Source organism: Emys orbicularis, chromosome 2 (genome assembly GCF_028017835.1).
Source record: "Emys orbicularis isolate rEmyOrb1 chromosome 2, rEmyOrb1.hap1, whole genome shotgun sequence".
Taxonomy (NCBI): domain Eukaryota; kingdom Metazoa; phylum Chordata; order Testudines; family Emydidae; genus Emys; species Emys orbicularis.
In genome coordinates this window covers 97,983,609-97,996,773 of record NC_088684.1, presented here as the reverse complement: position 1 = coordinate 97,996,773, position 13,165 = coordinate 97,983,609, and the positions used below count along the sequence as shown (strand labels likewise).

The following is a 13,165-nucleotide window of genomic DNA, read 5'->3' as shown; positions in this document are numbered from 1 at the left end:
GAGTGTGCATTTGGTTAGAGTATTGCCCAGTTATTGTGTTTTAATTGAATAATTAAATCTTTCCATAGAGAGAAACAATTCAGACAGGGTCTCTGTTCCGCTAATCATCAGTCCAGCTAATTTTATCTGCTTGGACTCTTCACCCTTTTGGAAGGGGAGGGTTGAACATGATTCTAGAAATATATGGAGCCACAATACTGTAAATACTATGGATGAGTATCCTGTTTGTATGTTTGTAACTTTCTAACATCCCAATGATTTCCATACTGTTAGTTTTTAATTATAGGGTATTGGTTTTTTGGAAAGAGGATTGCAGTTAGGATTTATTATTTAAATACAAAGATAGCTAATAGTATATATAGAAGCGCCTATGGCAACTTTTGATTGCATGTTATCTGTATTTTGTTAAAATGGGAAGAAACGTGTTACAAATGTCACTTGTAAAAATGACTTGCATATTTCCTTCTATTTCATCCTCCCCTCCTCTCGCTCTCTCACATAGCCTCTTTGAGAGGCCTTTTACTTCATCACTCAGAGTCCCAGCCAGTATACATAAAGGGATTTAAAAACAAGTGTTACATGTATCACCTTACAGAGATGAAGCATGGACCCTATTTTATATCTCTGTTCCTTTATGCTTGGTAGAACAGAAATAGATTTCTGTGGTGGATGAGCTTACTGAAATATCATTTTTCAGAGATGGTTAGCATTCTACAAGTAAAGATTCTGTGTAGGGTGACCAGATAGGAAGTGTAAAAAAATCAGGACAGGGATGGGGGGTAATAGGTGCCTATATAAGAAAAAGCCCCTAAAATCGGGACTGTCCCTATAAAATTGAGACATTTGGTCACCCTAGTTCTGTGGCATAAGTGGCGAGCTCGTGTGTTACAATATAGCCATTAAGACAAACATGCTGCCTATATAAAATGGATTCTGTTTTCAAATTGAAACTCTTGAAACATTTTTGTCCAAACAGGAGGATAATCTTATCAGGGAACTAAGGGTTGTTCTGCAGCTCCTAAGAAACTGCCTCTTTCGAAATGAAGAGTGCAAAGTAAGTAGTCATACTATTTATATTATAATATTACCACATACAGCTAGTTCAGGGTCTAAGAATAAAGATTACAGATATGTTCAATTTTAAATATTGTTCAGGTTGATTGGACCTCATCTTAATACCAATGGCCAGAATGGCTCATTGTTTCCTGCAGCAGAGAATTACATGCATACATCAGACCTTTTAACTGACACTGAAACTTCAGTTCCAAGCCCTTGAATACAAACTTCTGCCAACAGAGGTGGAATGGAATGCTATGCTAAAAATCTGTAGCTGGTGGCCAAAATATCTGGTAGGGGACTATGGATGCCAAAGGCCTGCTCCAATAAACCTTCTTTTCTGTTTCCTACCCATTTCTTACTTCCCCCTGCTAGAAGACAAAATTTCCAAAGTGAAAAATGGAACACTTATTGGAAGGATGGGGGTGAGGAAAAACATAGGGAAGAGTTATACGAGATGTGTCCCCCTATTGGTGCTCCACTACCTGCCCGCCTCCCCTCTGCTTTGGAGAGAAGGAACTGGGGGGCAGTTGGACCATACAGCACTATATATAGCTGCCGTTCACTGCACAAAACAGGGAGGTGTGCATGATCCAATGGGCACTGCTACCAAAGATCTCCAATCCCAGGGATGGGGGTGCTACCGCATCTACAGTGGAGCATCCATAGGGACACACATCTCGAGGAACCTCAGTTATTGCACAGGTGACCTTTTTTTTACTGCTTATGACTGAAGTTCTCTGAATGTATTCTCTGCAGAACTACACTGATCCTCCCTCCTTTGCTGCTTTTTCCAGAGTTTTAGTAACTAATTTAGTTGAGGTAGAGGGAAACAGTATGTGTAGGAGGGTGAGGCCTTGTAAAATCACAGTTGGAATGTTAGAACATTTTCAGTTTCATGTGCATGCTCACCAGTAATTAAAATATTCCAGGATGACAACATTGACTTGTTAGTGTAGATCTGCAGAAACAATATACAATAAAAGTTCTGTTATCGGGCCCTGTACCAACCGGAAAGCTCTATAAATGGCATTTCTAATCTTCATAGAAAGTCCGGTTGGCATGGAGCTGGCAGGCTCCCTACCTGGTTCCACGCGGCTCCCCGCAAGCAGCGATCTGTCCCTGCTGTACCAAGGCGGAGGCGCGGTTAGGCAGCTCTGCACGCAGCCTCTGCCCACAGGCACCGCCTCTGCAGCTCTCATTTGCTGCGGTCCACGTCCAATGGGAACTGCAGAGCGAGCGCTCGGAGGAGGGCGGGAGCGCAGAGCTGCCTAGCCGCGCCTCCACCTCGGAACAGCAGGGACAGGTCTCCACTTGTGGGCAGCCGCCCGAGGTGAGTGCCTCCCTGATCTGGCACCCGGAGCCCCCTCCCGCACCCAAACTCCCTCCCAGAGCCCGCGCTCCACCCCCCCTCCCACACCCAAATTCCCTCCCTCTTAGTTAACCAGAAATTTTCACTTACTGGTACCCCCCATTTCCCCAACATGCCGGATAAACAAGCTTTTACTGTATTTAGTTCCTGGTAAATAACCTTCAGTTTACACAGTATGAGTATGAAACAAAAAAAAAAAAGAAGTCAATGCACATCTATGAGAATTTACTAACAAGTCAATGGAGACTATTCCAGTATCAAGAAAATAGCAAAAAGTATCCGTGCATGTAAGTAAAGACAATCTTATGGAATCCAGATGGAACCAGCTCAATCAAGTCTTAGTGTTGACTTGAATTAAAATGTGCTTGAGGCAGCTTGTGGAGACAACATTCCAGTATTGAAACAAGACTGTCTTCTGCCTCTATTACCATTTAAAGCAACCAAGTAAATTTTAACTCTGTAATCTAAAGTACATTAAAGGGACCTTTCAAGGTAAAAAGAATTTTTAAAAACTCCATAGTATGTTAAAATTCTTTAATTTCCTTTGCTTTCAATATTGCACAAAATACTTCAAAACAATATTCATTATTGTACCGTACATTCCTCCTCATCCCTTGCTGTTAGGTGGCAGCACTCGAGGCTCATCTTATCCCTGTCCTCCACTCTCTGTGGCCATGGTTTATAATGGATGACTCCTTAATGCAAGTAGCTCTTCATTTGCTTTGTGTCTACACTGCAAATTATCCCACAGGTAAGAGACTCAAGTTTTGGTATATGATGTCAAAACATTTTATCCAGAGTAATTTCTATGTAAAGGGAAAAAAAGAGACAAAAGAATGACTACTTCTAGTGCGAAAAAAGGTTCTGTGCTCTTTACAAACAAGTATAAAGAACAAGGATGAAACCTGGCCTCATCAAAGTGGATGGGAATTTTGTCATTGCCTCAATAAGAGTCAAGATTGTGCCTCAGGTCCCTGTTCCGAGGAGCATATTCTTTAAATCTGAAAGTCTCTTCATGTCTTTGGGGGGAAAAAAGATTGGGGTTTAAAAGATCCTATATTAAATAGGTATTAAATTCCAGGCGAGCCTCAATGCTACTAAAATCCCCATAGACCCACACATTGTAATATATTCTGTGGAAATACCACCTTCAGGAATTACGTGGCAGAGAATAGTAAAACAATACTTCCTTTATTAAGAACACTCATGGATGAGCCATTATTAAGAAGGCTGCATTCCTGCAAGAAAGTGGTAATGTGGCATTATAGATTAATGGATTCATAGAATTTAAGGCCACAAGGGAGTATTAGATCATCTAGTCTGACTTGTATATTGCAGGCTATTAAATTTCACCCATTTATCCCTGTATTGAGCCCACTAACTTGTATTTGACTAAAGCATAACTTGTTTTCCAAAAAGGCATCCGGTATTGATCTGAAGGCATCAAGAAATGGAGAATCCATCACTTCGCTTGGTAGTATGTTTCAGTGGCTAATCACCCCAACTATTAAATTCAAATTAGAAACAAGTCCTTATCTAGCTTCCAGCTATTGGTTCTTGTTATACCTTTCTCTGCTAGATTAAAGATCCCTTCAGTACCCAGTATTTTCTCCCGATGAAGGTACTTATACATTGTGATCAAGTCACCTCTCAATCTTGTGATGTGTTATGATAGCAATAGCAAATTCCTTTCTAAACACTTGATGAACACTGTTTTAGAGGCATCTGTGTTATTATTGTGCTTCCAACAATCTCTCTCATTTATTCTCTTTCCATAATAAGTGTACCTCAGCATTCTGAGCATCAAGGGTAAATACAATGAAACACACTTATGACTATCTGTTAATTGTGATCTGCTATCAGCCAACCAAATTTCTGTTCCAGTAAGATTTCCTGTCTTCTCCATATTAACTCACTGTGCAGTTCTGTTACCAGGTTCCCAAGTATAGAGAGAGGAATAAAACCCTCTCAAGGTGAGTCAGCTTCAAGCCTGCTCTTCTTTCAGGGAGGAGTCATTTGGCAGAGGTCATCCAAGGAGCTTCTGCCTTCCGTCGGCCCTTTCTCAGTAGCTAAGGAGTGAAGGTCTGCTGTCCTCTTTGCACTGCCCTCAGTTGAGCTTGGTTTCTCCCTTTTAAGCTCTTCCATCCATTTTTGACCTCTCTCACAAGTATGATGGGGTAGGGCAACCTGAGTCCACATTAGCTCATTAACCCTATGTTGCCCAATGTGCGATTTGTATACCCCATCACAAATTCTCTGAAATTTCCCTTGGGGTTGTCTACACAAAGGTGTTGCACCTGTGTAATTTAAATTGGTTTAAGCCAGTGCAAACACCCATGTGGACATTCTTATATCAGTTTAAAGTTGGTTATATCAGATTAGCTTGTGCCTAATTTATCAATGCAAACTGAATCAAAGTAAGCCAGGTTTAGAGTGTCAATACACACAAACTTGCACCTGTTTAAACACACATAAAAATACACCTTTAATGTATTTCCAGTAATAGACCTGTTCAACTGAATTATCTGTTGTATTCAGCCTACTGAGGAGGGGAATGGTCAGAAACAAAAGACATATCAAGTTTAGGAACTTCCAATTATGAAAAACATTTGTTAAAATGAACGTTTATATAGTAAACATTTTATGGATTACTTGCTCAGTTTTATTTTTATTTTAGAATTTAGCTTGGAATATACGTGCAAAAGTTATCTGAAAGGGTTGTTTTTTTGTTTTTTTTTTAGTAGTAGTGAGGGACTTAATATATTAACTTATATTGGAACAGCTTCATGATGTGGCCCTGATCCTGTACCATGTGGACAGACTGCTGTATTTGCATGGAGTTCCCTTGATTTCAGTAGGGATCTGCCCATACATTACAACTTGCAGCACAAGACCTACATCAGCCAATACCACAGGCAGTTATTAACAAACTTCAGTGAACTTTCAAGTTACCTATATTGGTGAAACAACTGGAATACTGTGTGTGTTTTATCCACATTTTAAAAGGATGTTGAAAAACTTGAGGCTGAAAAAGAGCCACAACAATTATTTGAGGGCTGGAGAAAATGCCTTATAGTAAGAGACTTAAAGAGCTCAATCTGTTTAATTTATAAAAAAAAAAAGACAGAGGTGACTTGATCATAGTGTAGAATCTAGCAGAGAAGGTCATAACAAGAACCATGCTGGAAACTGAAGCTGGACAAATTCCTAGAATTCTTAAAAATAGGGCATACATTTTTAACAGTAACGGTGACTAACTAATAGAACAAACTATCAAAAGAAGTGGTTAATCCTCCTGACACCTTCAAGACTGGATGCTTTCTGGAAGTTTATGCCAAACACATTATTGGTGTCAGTGCAGAGACAATGGGGTGAAATTTACTGGTCTGTGATATGTAGGAGGCGAGACTAGATGATTTAATGGTCCCTTCTGGCCTTAAACTGTTTGAATCTAGGTTAGAAGGAAGTTTCATTTTTTTTATTTTGTTGTACTTTGCCTATAAGGGGATGTGGTTTCAGTTTAATCATGTTCTTTCTTACTATTCAGGCTAGCTGCAAGCTGAGCCAACCCACTCACCTTATCAGTTCATTAAACCACTTCCGTTAGCGTCCTAGGAGTAAAGCAATGTTTGGTGATGCTCATCTATAAGCAACAGCTAGAGATGAACTACCTTTTTTTTTTTTTTTTTTTTGTATTGTGGGGGTCCAACTTGGTTGTGTGTTTGTGTGCTGGCTGCTACTGCAATATAAAAGTTAAATACATGTAAGGTAGGGGGGAGTGGGGGTATTTGTAATGCAAAAAATATTTTGGGGGAGGGGTGTGTGGAGGAAAATTGAATCTGACCTTGCTGTTTAGCTGCATAGAGTAATGCTGGCTCACACAGTCCAGCTTGCATGAAATGAAGGTTTTCAGAGCATTAGGTTTCTATTTTTAAAGAATAGTATTTCAGGAATGACTTTAAACATTCAAGGCAGTTCTGCTAATTTTTCCTGTGAGCAGTAACTGTGCACATTACCTTAGATGTAGAAACTGTGAAAAAATGCCCTGATTTTTGTGATGTTCCTCTCAGCTATAGCATGAGATTAGTTTAACAATTGCACCACGAAGGCCTTATTTCTGCAAATTGTTCCATGCAAGTGGGTCTGTGGACTTTGTTGAACTCCACACAGAATAGCTTTCAGGATTGGGGTCCATCTTTGTATTCCAGAAAAATAAAATGGTTACTTATATGGCAGAAAGAGGCCAGTTTAATACCACAAAGATACCTTGTATTTTACACATTGCATTTATATTATATTTTATAATTCAGAAATAGCTAACTTTGAAGTTAATTTTATATCTTGCTTTTCTTTTTTGAGGTTATAAGAGTTTTCCTCACACCATTGTGGGAAGTGTAATAATGACATAGAGTTCAGACTGAGTATAATTATTTAATAACAGCCATTCTATTAAGGTTTTAATATAAATAACTGAAAATAAAAAAGAAATTCACTGAATAGTATAAATATTGCTGTTTCTCATTGAATAAACATAAATGTAATTATTGACTTGATTGTTGGAGAATTACTTTTCCCCACAAATTCAACCAAAGGTAACCATATATTTAAAAACATTTGGGAAAAAATGAGTAATTTTTTTTAGATGAGGCTTCCTGTTGCTGTTATTTACAAGTTTTATAAAATAAGATGTTTTTGGAAGATAATGTGCCTTCCAATGATTTGCAATAGAACTACTAAATGCAGCACACCAGAATATCAGAATATTCTTTAATTAAAATATTGTTTTTCCAACAGAATTAGCAACAATTGTACCAGTGGTCCACTGGTAAATTACAATCGGTGTAATATGTTTAATTTGTTCACACATTTGTTTCCAATTATTTTTTAGGGTGATACCTCCAAATTGTACGTGAAATTCCTTTGTATAACACAGCCATCTTTTCTCTTGTCCTTTCTCTTTTAGCCTTACTGATGTAAAGTAGCGCTGATAAGTAACATGTAATAATTTTCTTCTGTGCCATAAGATGCTGATCATTTTTTCCCCTGTGACACTTTTTCATTTCTTCAGTAAAGGCAGAAGTTCTTCACTCTAAAACTTGGGATAGTTGACATTCACCTATTTTTATACTCCTATCTATAGTAAACAGTTTTTCTGTTTCGTATTCTTCGATTTTGTGAATATGGCAAATTTTAGGAACTGTATTTTCCTTTATCTGTTAATAATATCAGTGACGGATGAACCCCCGCTTTCCCCCCAATATTTTATAAAGTCCACCTTTGCTAAACTAGGATCAAAATACTTATATTCATATATTGGCTGAAGAGGCAGATTTAATTTATTTAACATGGAATCTCATAATATAAAGTGGAAAAAAGACTTTTTTCCCATTACAGTAGCATCTAGAAGTCCCAAGTAATATCTGATTCCCTTTGTGCTGGGAGCTTTATAAACACATAATGAAAGACCAGGCTCTGCCTGGAAAATCTTACTATCTAAATAGATCAGACAGACAGCGGGGCAGAGGTGAAATGTCTTGCCCAAAGTCACATAGCAGGTTAGCAGCAGATCTGGGATTAAAACCCAAGTCTTCTCCCAGCCACTTGCTCTATAGTCTAGCTGATGCTGTCTTTCTATAGATATGGTATATACTGATTTCCCCCATCCAGCCAGGTCACGTCTTAATTTTGTAATAGTGAGGCAGTCTCATTTAAATATTAATGATAACAATGTTTCATTCTTTAAGGCTGTGGTTCTCTTTGCTGGGCAAGCAGTGGACTGTCTCCATTTCAGACTGCACAGAGAAGCGCAACCAGCAACTCACTAATACACAGCATTATCAAGTTAGCTTCCCAAACACTAACTGAGAACAGCGCAATTCAGCGTATGGTCTTTACTCTTCTTTCCAACCTTGCTATTTCTCATGACTGCAAGGGTGTTATTCAAAAGGTAAGGAGGCAACATTATTTATTTCTATCTTTTTTGAGCACCTAGAGAGCTGCAAGGTGCATCACAAAACTAAGACAAGACCCGTTCGTGGCTCTTGAAGGCAAACAATCTAAAACCCAATCCAGCAAACACTTGCAGATATGAGTTACTTTGTGTGGAGTCCCAAAAATGTGGATGGGGCATGTTTAAATATTTGCAGAATCAGGTCCTACACTCAACGTGACCTAATTAAGAGGGTAGGGGAGGGAAATGATAAAAGATGTTTATCTTAAGATCATGACATGCATATACACTTGGTTATTCTCATAAGCAGTGTAATTCAGGAGTTCTCAAACTTTTCCAAAATAGGGATACATCTTATTCTTCCCTGTTTCCAGCTTCTTTTGCTTTGCTTTGCTTTGCTCTGCTCTTCAGTGAAGAGTCTGGGGGGTTGTAAAAGAAGCTGGAAACAAGGAAGACCACCACATGACCATCTAGTGCTCAGTCCATGGAGCACAGTTTAGGATCTGCTTTGTATCTGATGGGAATCTTACTATAAATAGAGTAATAGATATGAGTGACATACTACTTAGTCCATACAGTTGAACAGGCTCTTTCCAAAGAGCATCAGTGCTACTCTTTGCACTGAGCAAAGTTCCATTAAGGATTATTGTGGAGATGGGGGAACCTCAGACTTTAACTATCAAATCCAAACAGGGAGTTGCCTTCTATTGCTGGAAATGGGAGGGGTTGGACGTTCAGCTGTTGTTCCTCTACATTTGCATTATTCTAGACAAATCATGTTACTATTCATACAATAATGTCATATGCATTATTCATAGTAGTAGTAATTTGGCACGTTTATTTTAACACACTTACTAGAAAAGTTTTAAGACTATTTTAAGAAGTTTTCAGTCCACTAAAATTTAAATTCATTTTTGAAAAGGAAAAGGGAGACTTGTAAAAATCTCTTGAGAGCGACAAAGTGGGTGAGGTAATATCTTTTATTGGATCAACTTCTGTTGGTGAAGGGGACAAACTTTGTAGCATCACAGAGCTCTTCCTCAGGTCTGAAAACGGTAACCAGAGTGTCACAGCTAAATACAAGGTGGGACAGATTGTTAAACATAAGGGGTTCACACATGTTGTAGAAGACCACTTAAAAACGAAGTGGGCACTTAACACCTCTGCAGTCCTAGGACAAAGGAGAGTTTATAGGCAGCAGTGTGTTCCAAATTGCAGTTGGTGAGCCATAAAACCAGCTTCTGTTAAGTTCCTGATTTTTAGTGTCCAGGAGAGTTATGATGAGGGATGTTGCTGTATAGGAAGGTGGCATCCATGATGGCAAAGATGGTGTTCTGAGGAAGTATTGTTGATGTTTCAAAGTTTCTGGAGGAAGTCAGATGTGTCCTGGAGGAAACTGTCCCTTTCTGTTGGTGACTGATTTGAGGGTGGTTTCTAGGAGTCCTGATATTCATTCAGTAAGAGTGCTGTGGCAAGATATGAATGGTCTGCCTGGGTTCCCTTGTTTGTGTGTCTTGAGAAGCATGTAGAAGATCCCTGGGGTGATTTTTGTAGGGGAGGAGGTTGTAGAGTTTATCTTCGAGTTGTTTAGGGAAGGATTTTATGATATCCTTAAATTACTGTGATGTGGGATCTTCTTTGAGTTCTTTATCGTAGGTGAGGTCCAAGAGTTGTCAGCTGGCCTCTTTGATATAGTCATCATGACTGCATACCCTTTGTCTGATGGCTTGATCATTATCTGGTGGTTGGATTTCAGGGACTGTACAGCTGTCCTCTTGGTGGTAGAGAGATTGTGGTGGATGTCATTTTTGTTAAAGATTTCACAGTTGATTATTTTTCCTGAAGCAATCAATATAATAATGATCAAGTGTGTGCTTTTGTCCACTGGGGGGGGGTGTCCAGTCAAGATATTTTTTTCTTGTAACTGAGAGAGGGGACATGGTTGTTGTGAGTGAATTATTTGAGGCAGAGTCGGTGAAAGAATTCTTCTAGTTCCACATGTTAGTATGGTATCAGGTTCTGTGGTGGGGCAGAAATTCAATCCCTTAGAGAGTAAAGATAATTCATTTCACGTTAGGGGGAGTTCTGATCGGTTGATGTTGTTGAGGTGTCATTTGGTGTCTGTGTTATGGGTCCTGGTGTCGTGGTTTCTACCAGAAGGGTCAATCTGTTGTTTGTGGAGTTGCTGAAATTGGTTAAACTGTGTGTGTGTGTGTGTGTGTGTGTGTGTGTGTGTGTGTGTGTGTGTGTGTGTGTGTGTGTGTGTGTGTGTGTGTTGGATGGCTGTCATCAGGTTTTTGGTGGGGGGAGGAGGTTATAGTTGTTTTACGTTTCCTACAGTAACTCCAGTTAGGCTTCATGATTTTTTTTAGGAATATAAGAATGGCCATACTGGATCAGACCAAGTCCATCTAGCCCAGTATCCTGTCTTCCAATAGTGGCTGGTGCAAGATGCTTCAGACGGAGTGAATAGAACAGGTCAATTTATCAAGTCATCCATCCCCTGTCATCCAGTTCCAGCTTCCCTGCACTAAACCTTTGACTGCGAGATCCCCAAACGTTTTACTTCATGCCCCCCTGCAACTCCTGGTGCCAGGAGTGGGGCCGTGGCTCCGTGAGGTGGGGACGCAGACATGGGTAAGGGGGCCGAGGCTGGGGCCACAGCTGGAGGTGTGCACGGAGTCCTGGATGCGGAGCCGGGAGCCCAGGTGGGGGGCACAGCGGAGCCGGGAGCCCGGGGGGGGCACAGCGGAGCCCCAGCTGTGCCCCCTCCCCAGCATTCCTTGGTGCCCCCTAGAGGGGTGCGCCCCATGGATTGGGGACCTCATTTAGGTCAGTCAGTGGCTCTGGGTGTCCCTATCTTCCATTAATTTACCTAATTTTTTAAATCCAGTTATACTTTTGGCCTTCACTACATCCCCTGACCATGAGTTTCACAGGTTGACTGCATTATGTGGAGAAGTGCTTCCTTATGTTTGTTTTAAACCTGCTGCTTATTAATTTCATTGGGTGACCCTTGGTTCTTGTGTGATGTGAAGGGGTAAATAACATTTGCTTATTAACCTTCTCTACACCATTCATGATTTTATAGGCCTTATAATATCCTCCCTCAGCAGTCTCTTTTTCTATCTGAGAAGTCCCTGTCTTTTTAATCTCTCGTATGGAATCTGTTCCATACCCTTAATCATTTTTGTTGCCCCCTCTGTGTACTTTTTGCAATTCTAATATATCTTTTTTTTAGCTGGGGTGACCAGAAATGCATGCAGAATTCAAGGTGCTGGTGTGCCATGGATTTATATAGGAGCATTATGATATTTTTTCGATCTTCTTATTTATCCCTTTCCTACTGGTTCCTAGCATTCTGTTAGCTTTTTTGACTGCTGCTACACATTGAGCAGATGTTTTCAGAGAACCATCCACAATGACTCCAAGATTTCTTTTATGAATGGTAACCACTAATTTTGTATTTAGAGCTGGAATTGTTTTCCAGTGTGCATTACTTTGCATTTGTCAACATTGAATTGCATCTCCCAGGCACCCAGTTTTGTGAGATCCCTTTGTAACTTTTTGCAGTCAAGTTTGGACTTAATATATTGGGTAATTTTGTATCATCTGCAAACTTTGCCACTTAGGAAAAACTATTTCACTAGTAGGGTGCTGAAGCACTGGAATGGGTTACCTAGGGAGGTGTTGGAATCTCCATCCTTAGTGGTTTTTAAGGCCTGGTTTGACAAAGTCCTGGTTGGGATGATTTAGTTGGGGTTGGTCCTGCTTTGAGCAGGGGGTTGGACTAGATGACCTCCTGAGGTCTCTTCCAACCCTAATCTTCCATGATTCTATGACTTCACTGTTCATTTCTTTTTTCCAGATCATTTATGTACTTTTTGAACAGCACTGGTCCCAGCTGGGAGACACCACGATTTACCTCTATCCATTCTGAAAACTGATAATTTATTCCTATCCTTTGTTTCCTGTCTTTTAACCAGTTACTGGTCCATGGGAGGACCTTCTCTCTTATCCCATGACTCCTTACTTTGTTAAGAGCCTTTGGTGAGGGACCTTGTCCGAGGCTTTCTGAAAGTCCAAATACATTGGATCACCCTTGTCCTCATGTTTGTTGACACCTTCAAAGAATTCTAATAGATTGGTGAGGCATGATTTCCCTTTACCAAAGCCATGTTGACTCTTCACCAACATATGTTGATCTGTGTATCTGATAATTCTGTTCTTTACTATAGTTTCAACCAATTTGCCTGATACTGCAATTAGGCTTGCCAGCCTGTAATTTCCAGGATCACCTCTGGAGCCCATTTTATAAATTGGCATCACATTGGCTATCTGCCAGTCATCTGATACAGAGGCTAAATACCATAGTTAGTAGTTCTGCAATTTCATATCTGAGTTCCATTAGAACTCTTGAGTGAATACCATCTGGTCCTGGTGATTTATTACTGTTTAATTTATCAGTTTGTTCCAAAACCACCTCTGTTGACACCTCAGTCTGGAACAGTTTCTCAGATTTGTCACCTAAAAAGAATGGCTCTGGTGTGGGAATCTCCCTCACATCCTCTGCAGTGAAGACTGATGCAAATAAATCATTTAGCTTCTCCACAAAGGCCTTGTCTTCCTTGAGTGCTCATTTAGCACCTCAGTGGGCCAGTAGCCCCTTTGATTGTTGGGCAGGATTCCTGCTTCTGATGTACTTCATTTTGCTGATAGTTTTTGTCTTTTGCTAGTTGCTCTTCAAATTCTTTTTTGGCCTGCCTAATTATACTTGACTCGCCAGA

General features: G+C 40.0%; 1 protein-coding gene across 1 annotated transcript in view; it reads left to right on the top strand.

Moving 5' to 3' along the window:
• RTTN (rotatin) overlaps positions 1-13,165 on the top strand; it is a 165,762-nt gene that overhangs the window by 134,352 nt on the left and 18,245 nt on the right. Inside the window, 3 exon segments of the mRNA XM_065398735.1 lie at positions 977-1,054; positions 3,053-3,179; positions 8,173-8,375. Coding sequence (XP_065254807.1) covers positions 977-1,054; positions 3,053-3,179; positions 8,173-8,375 — 408 coding nt within the window.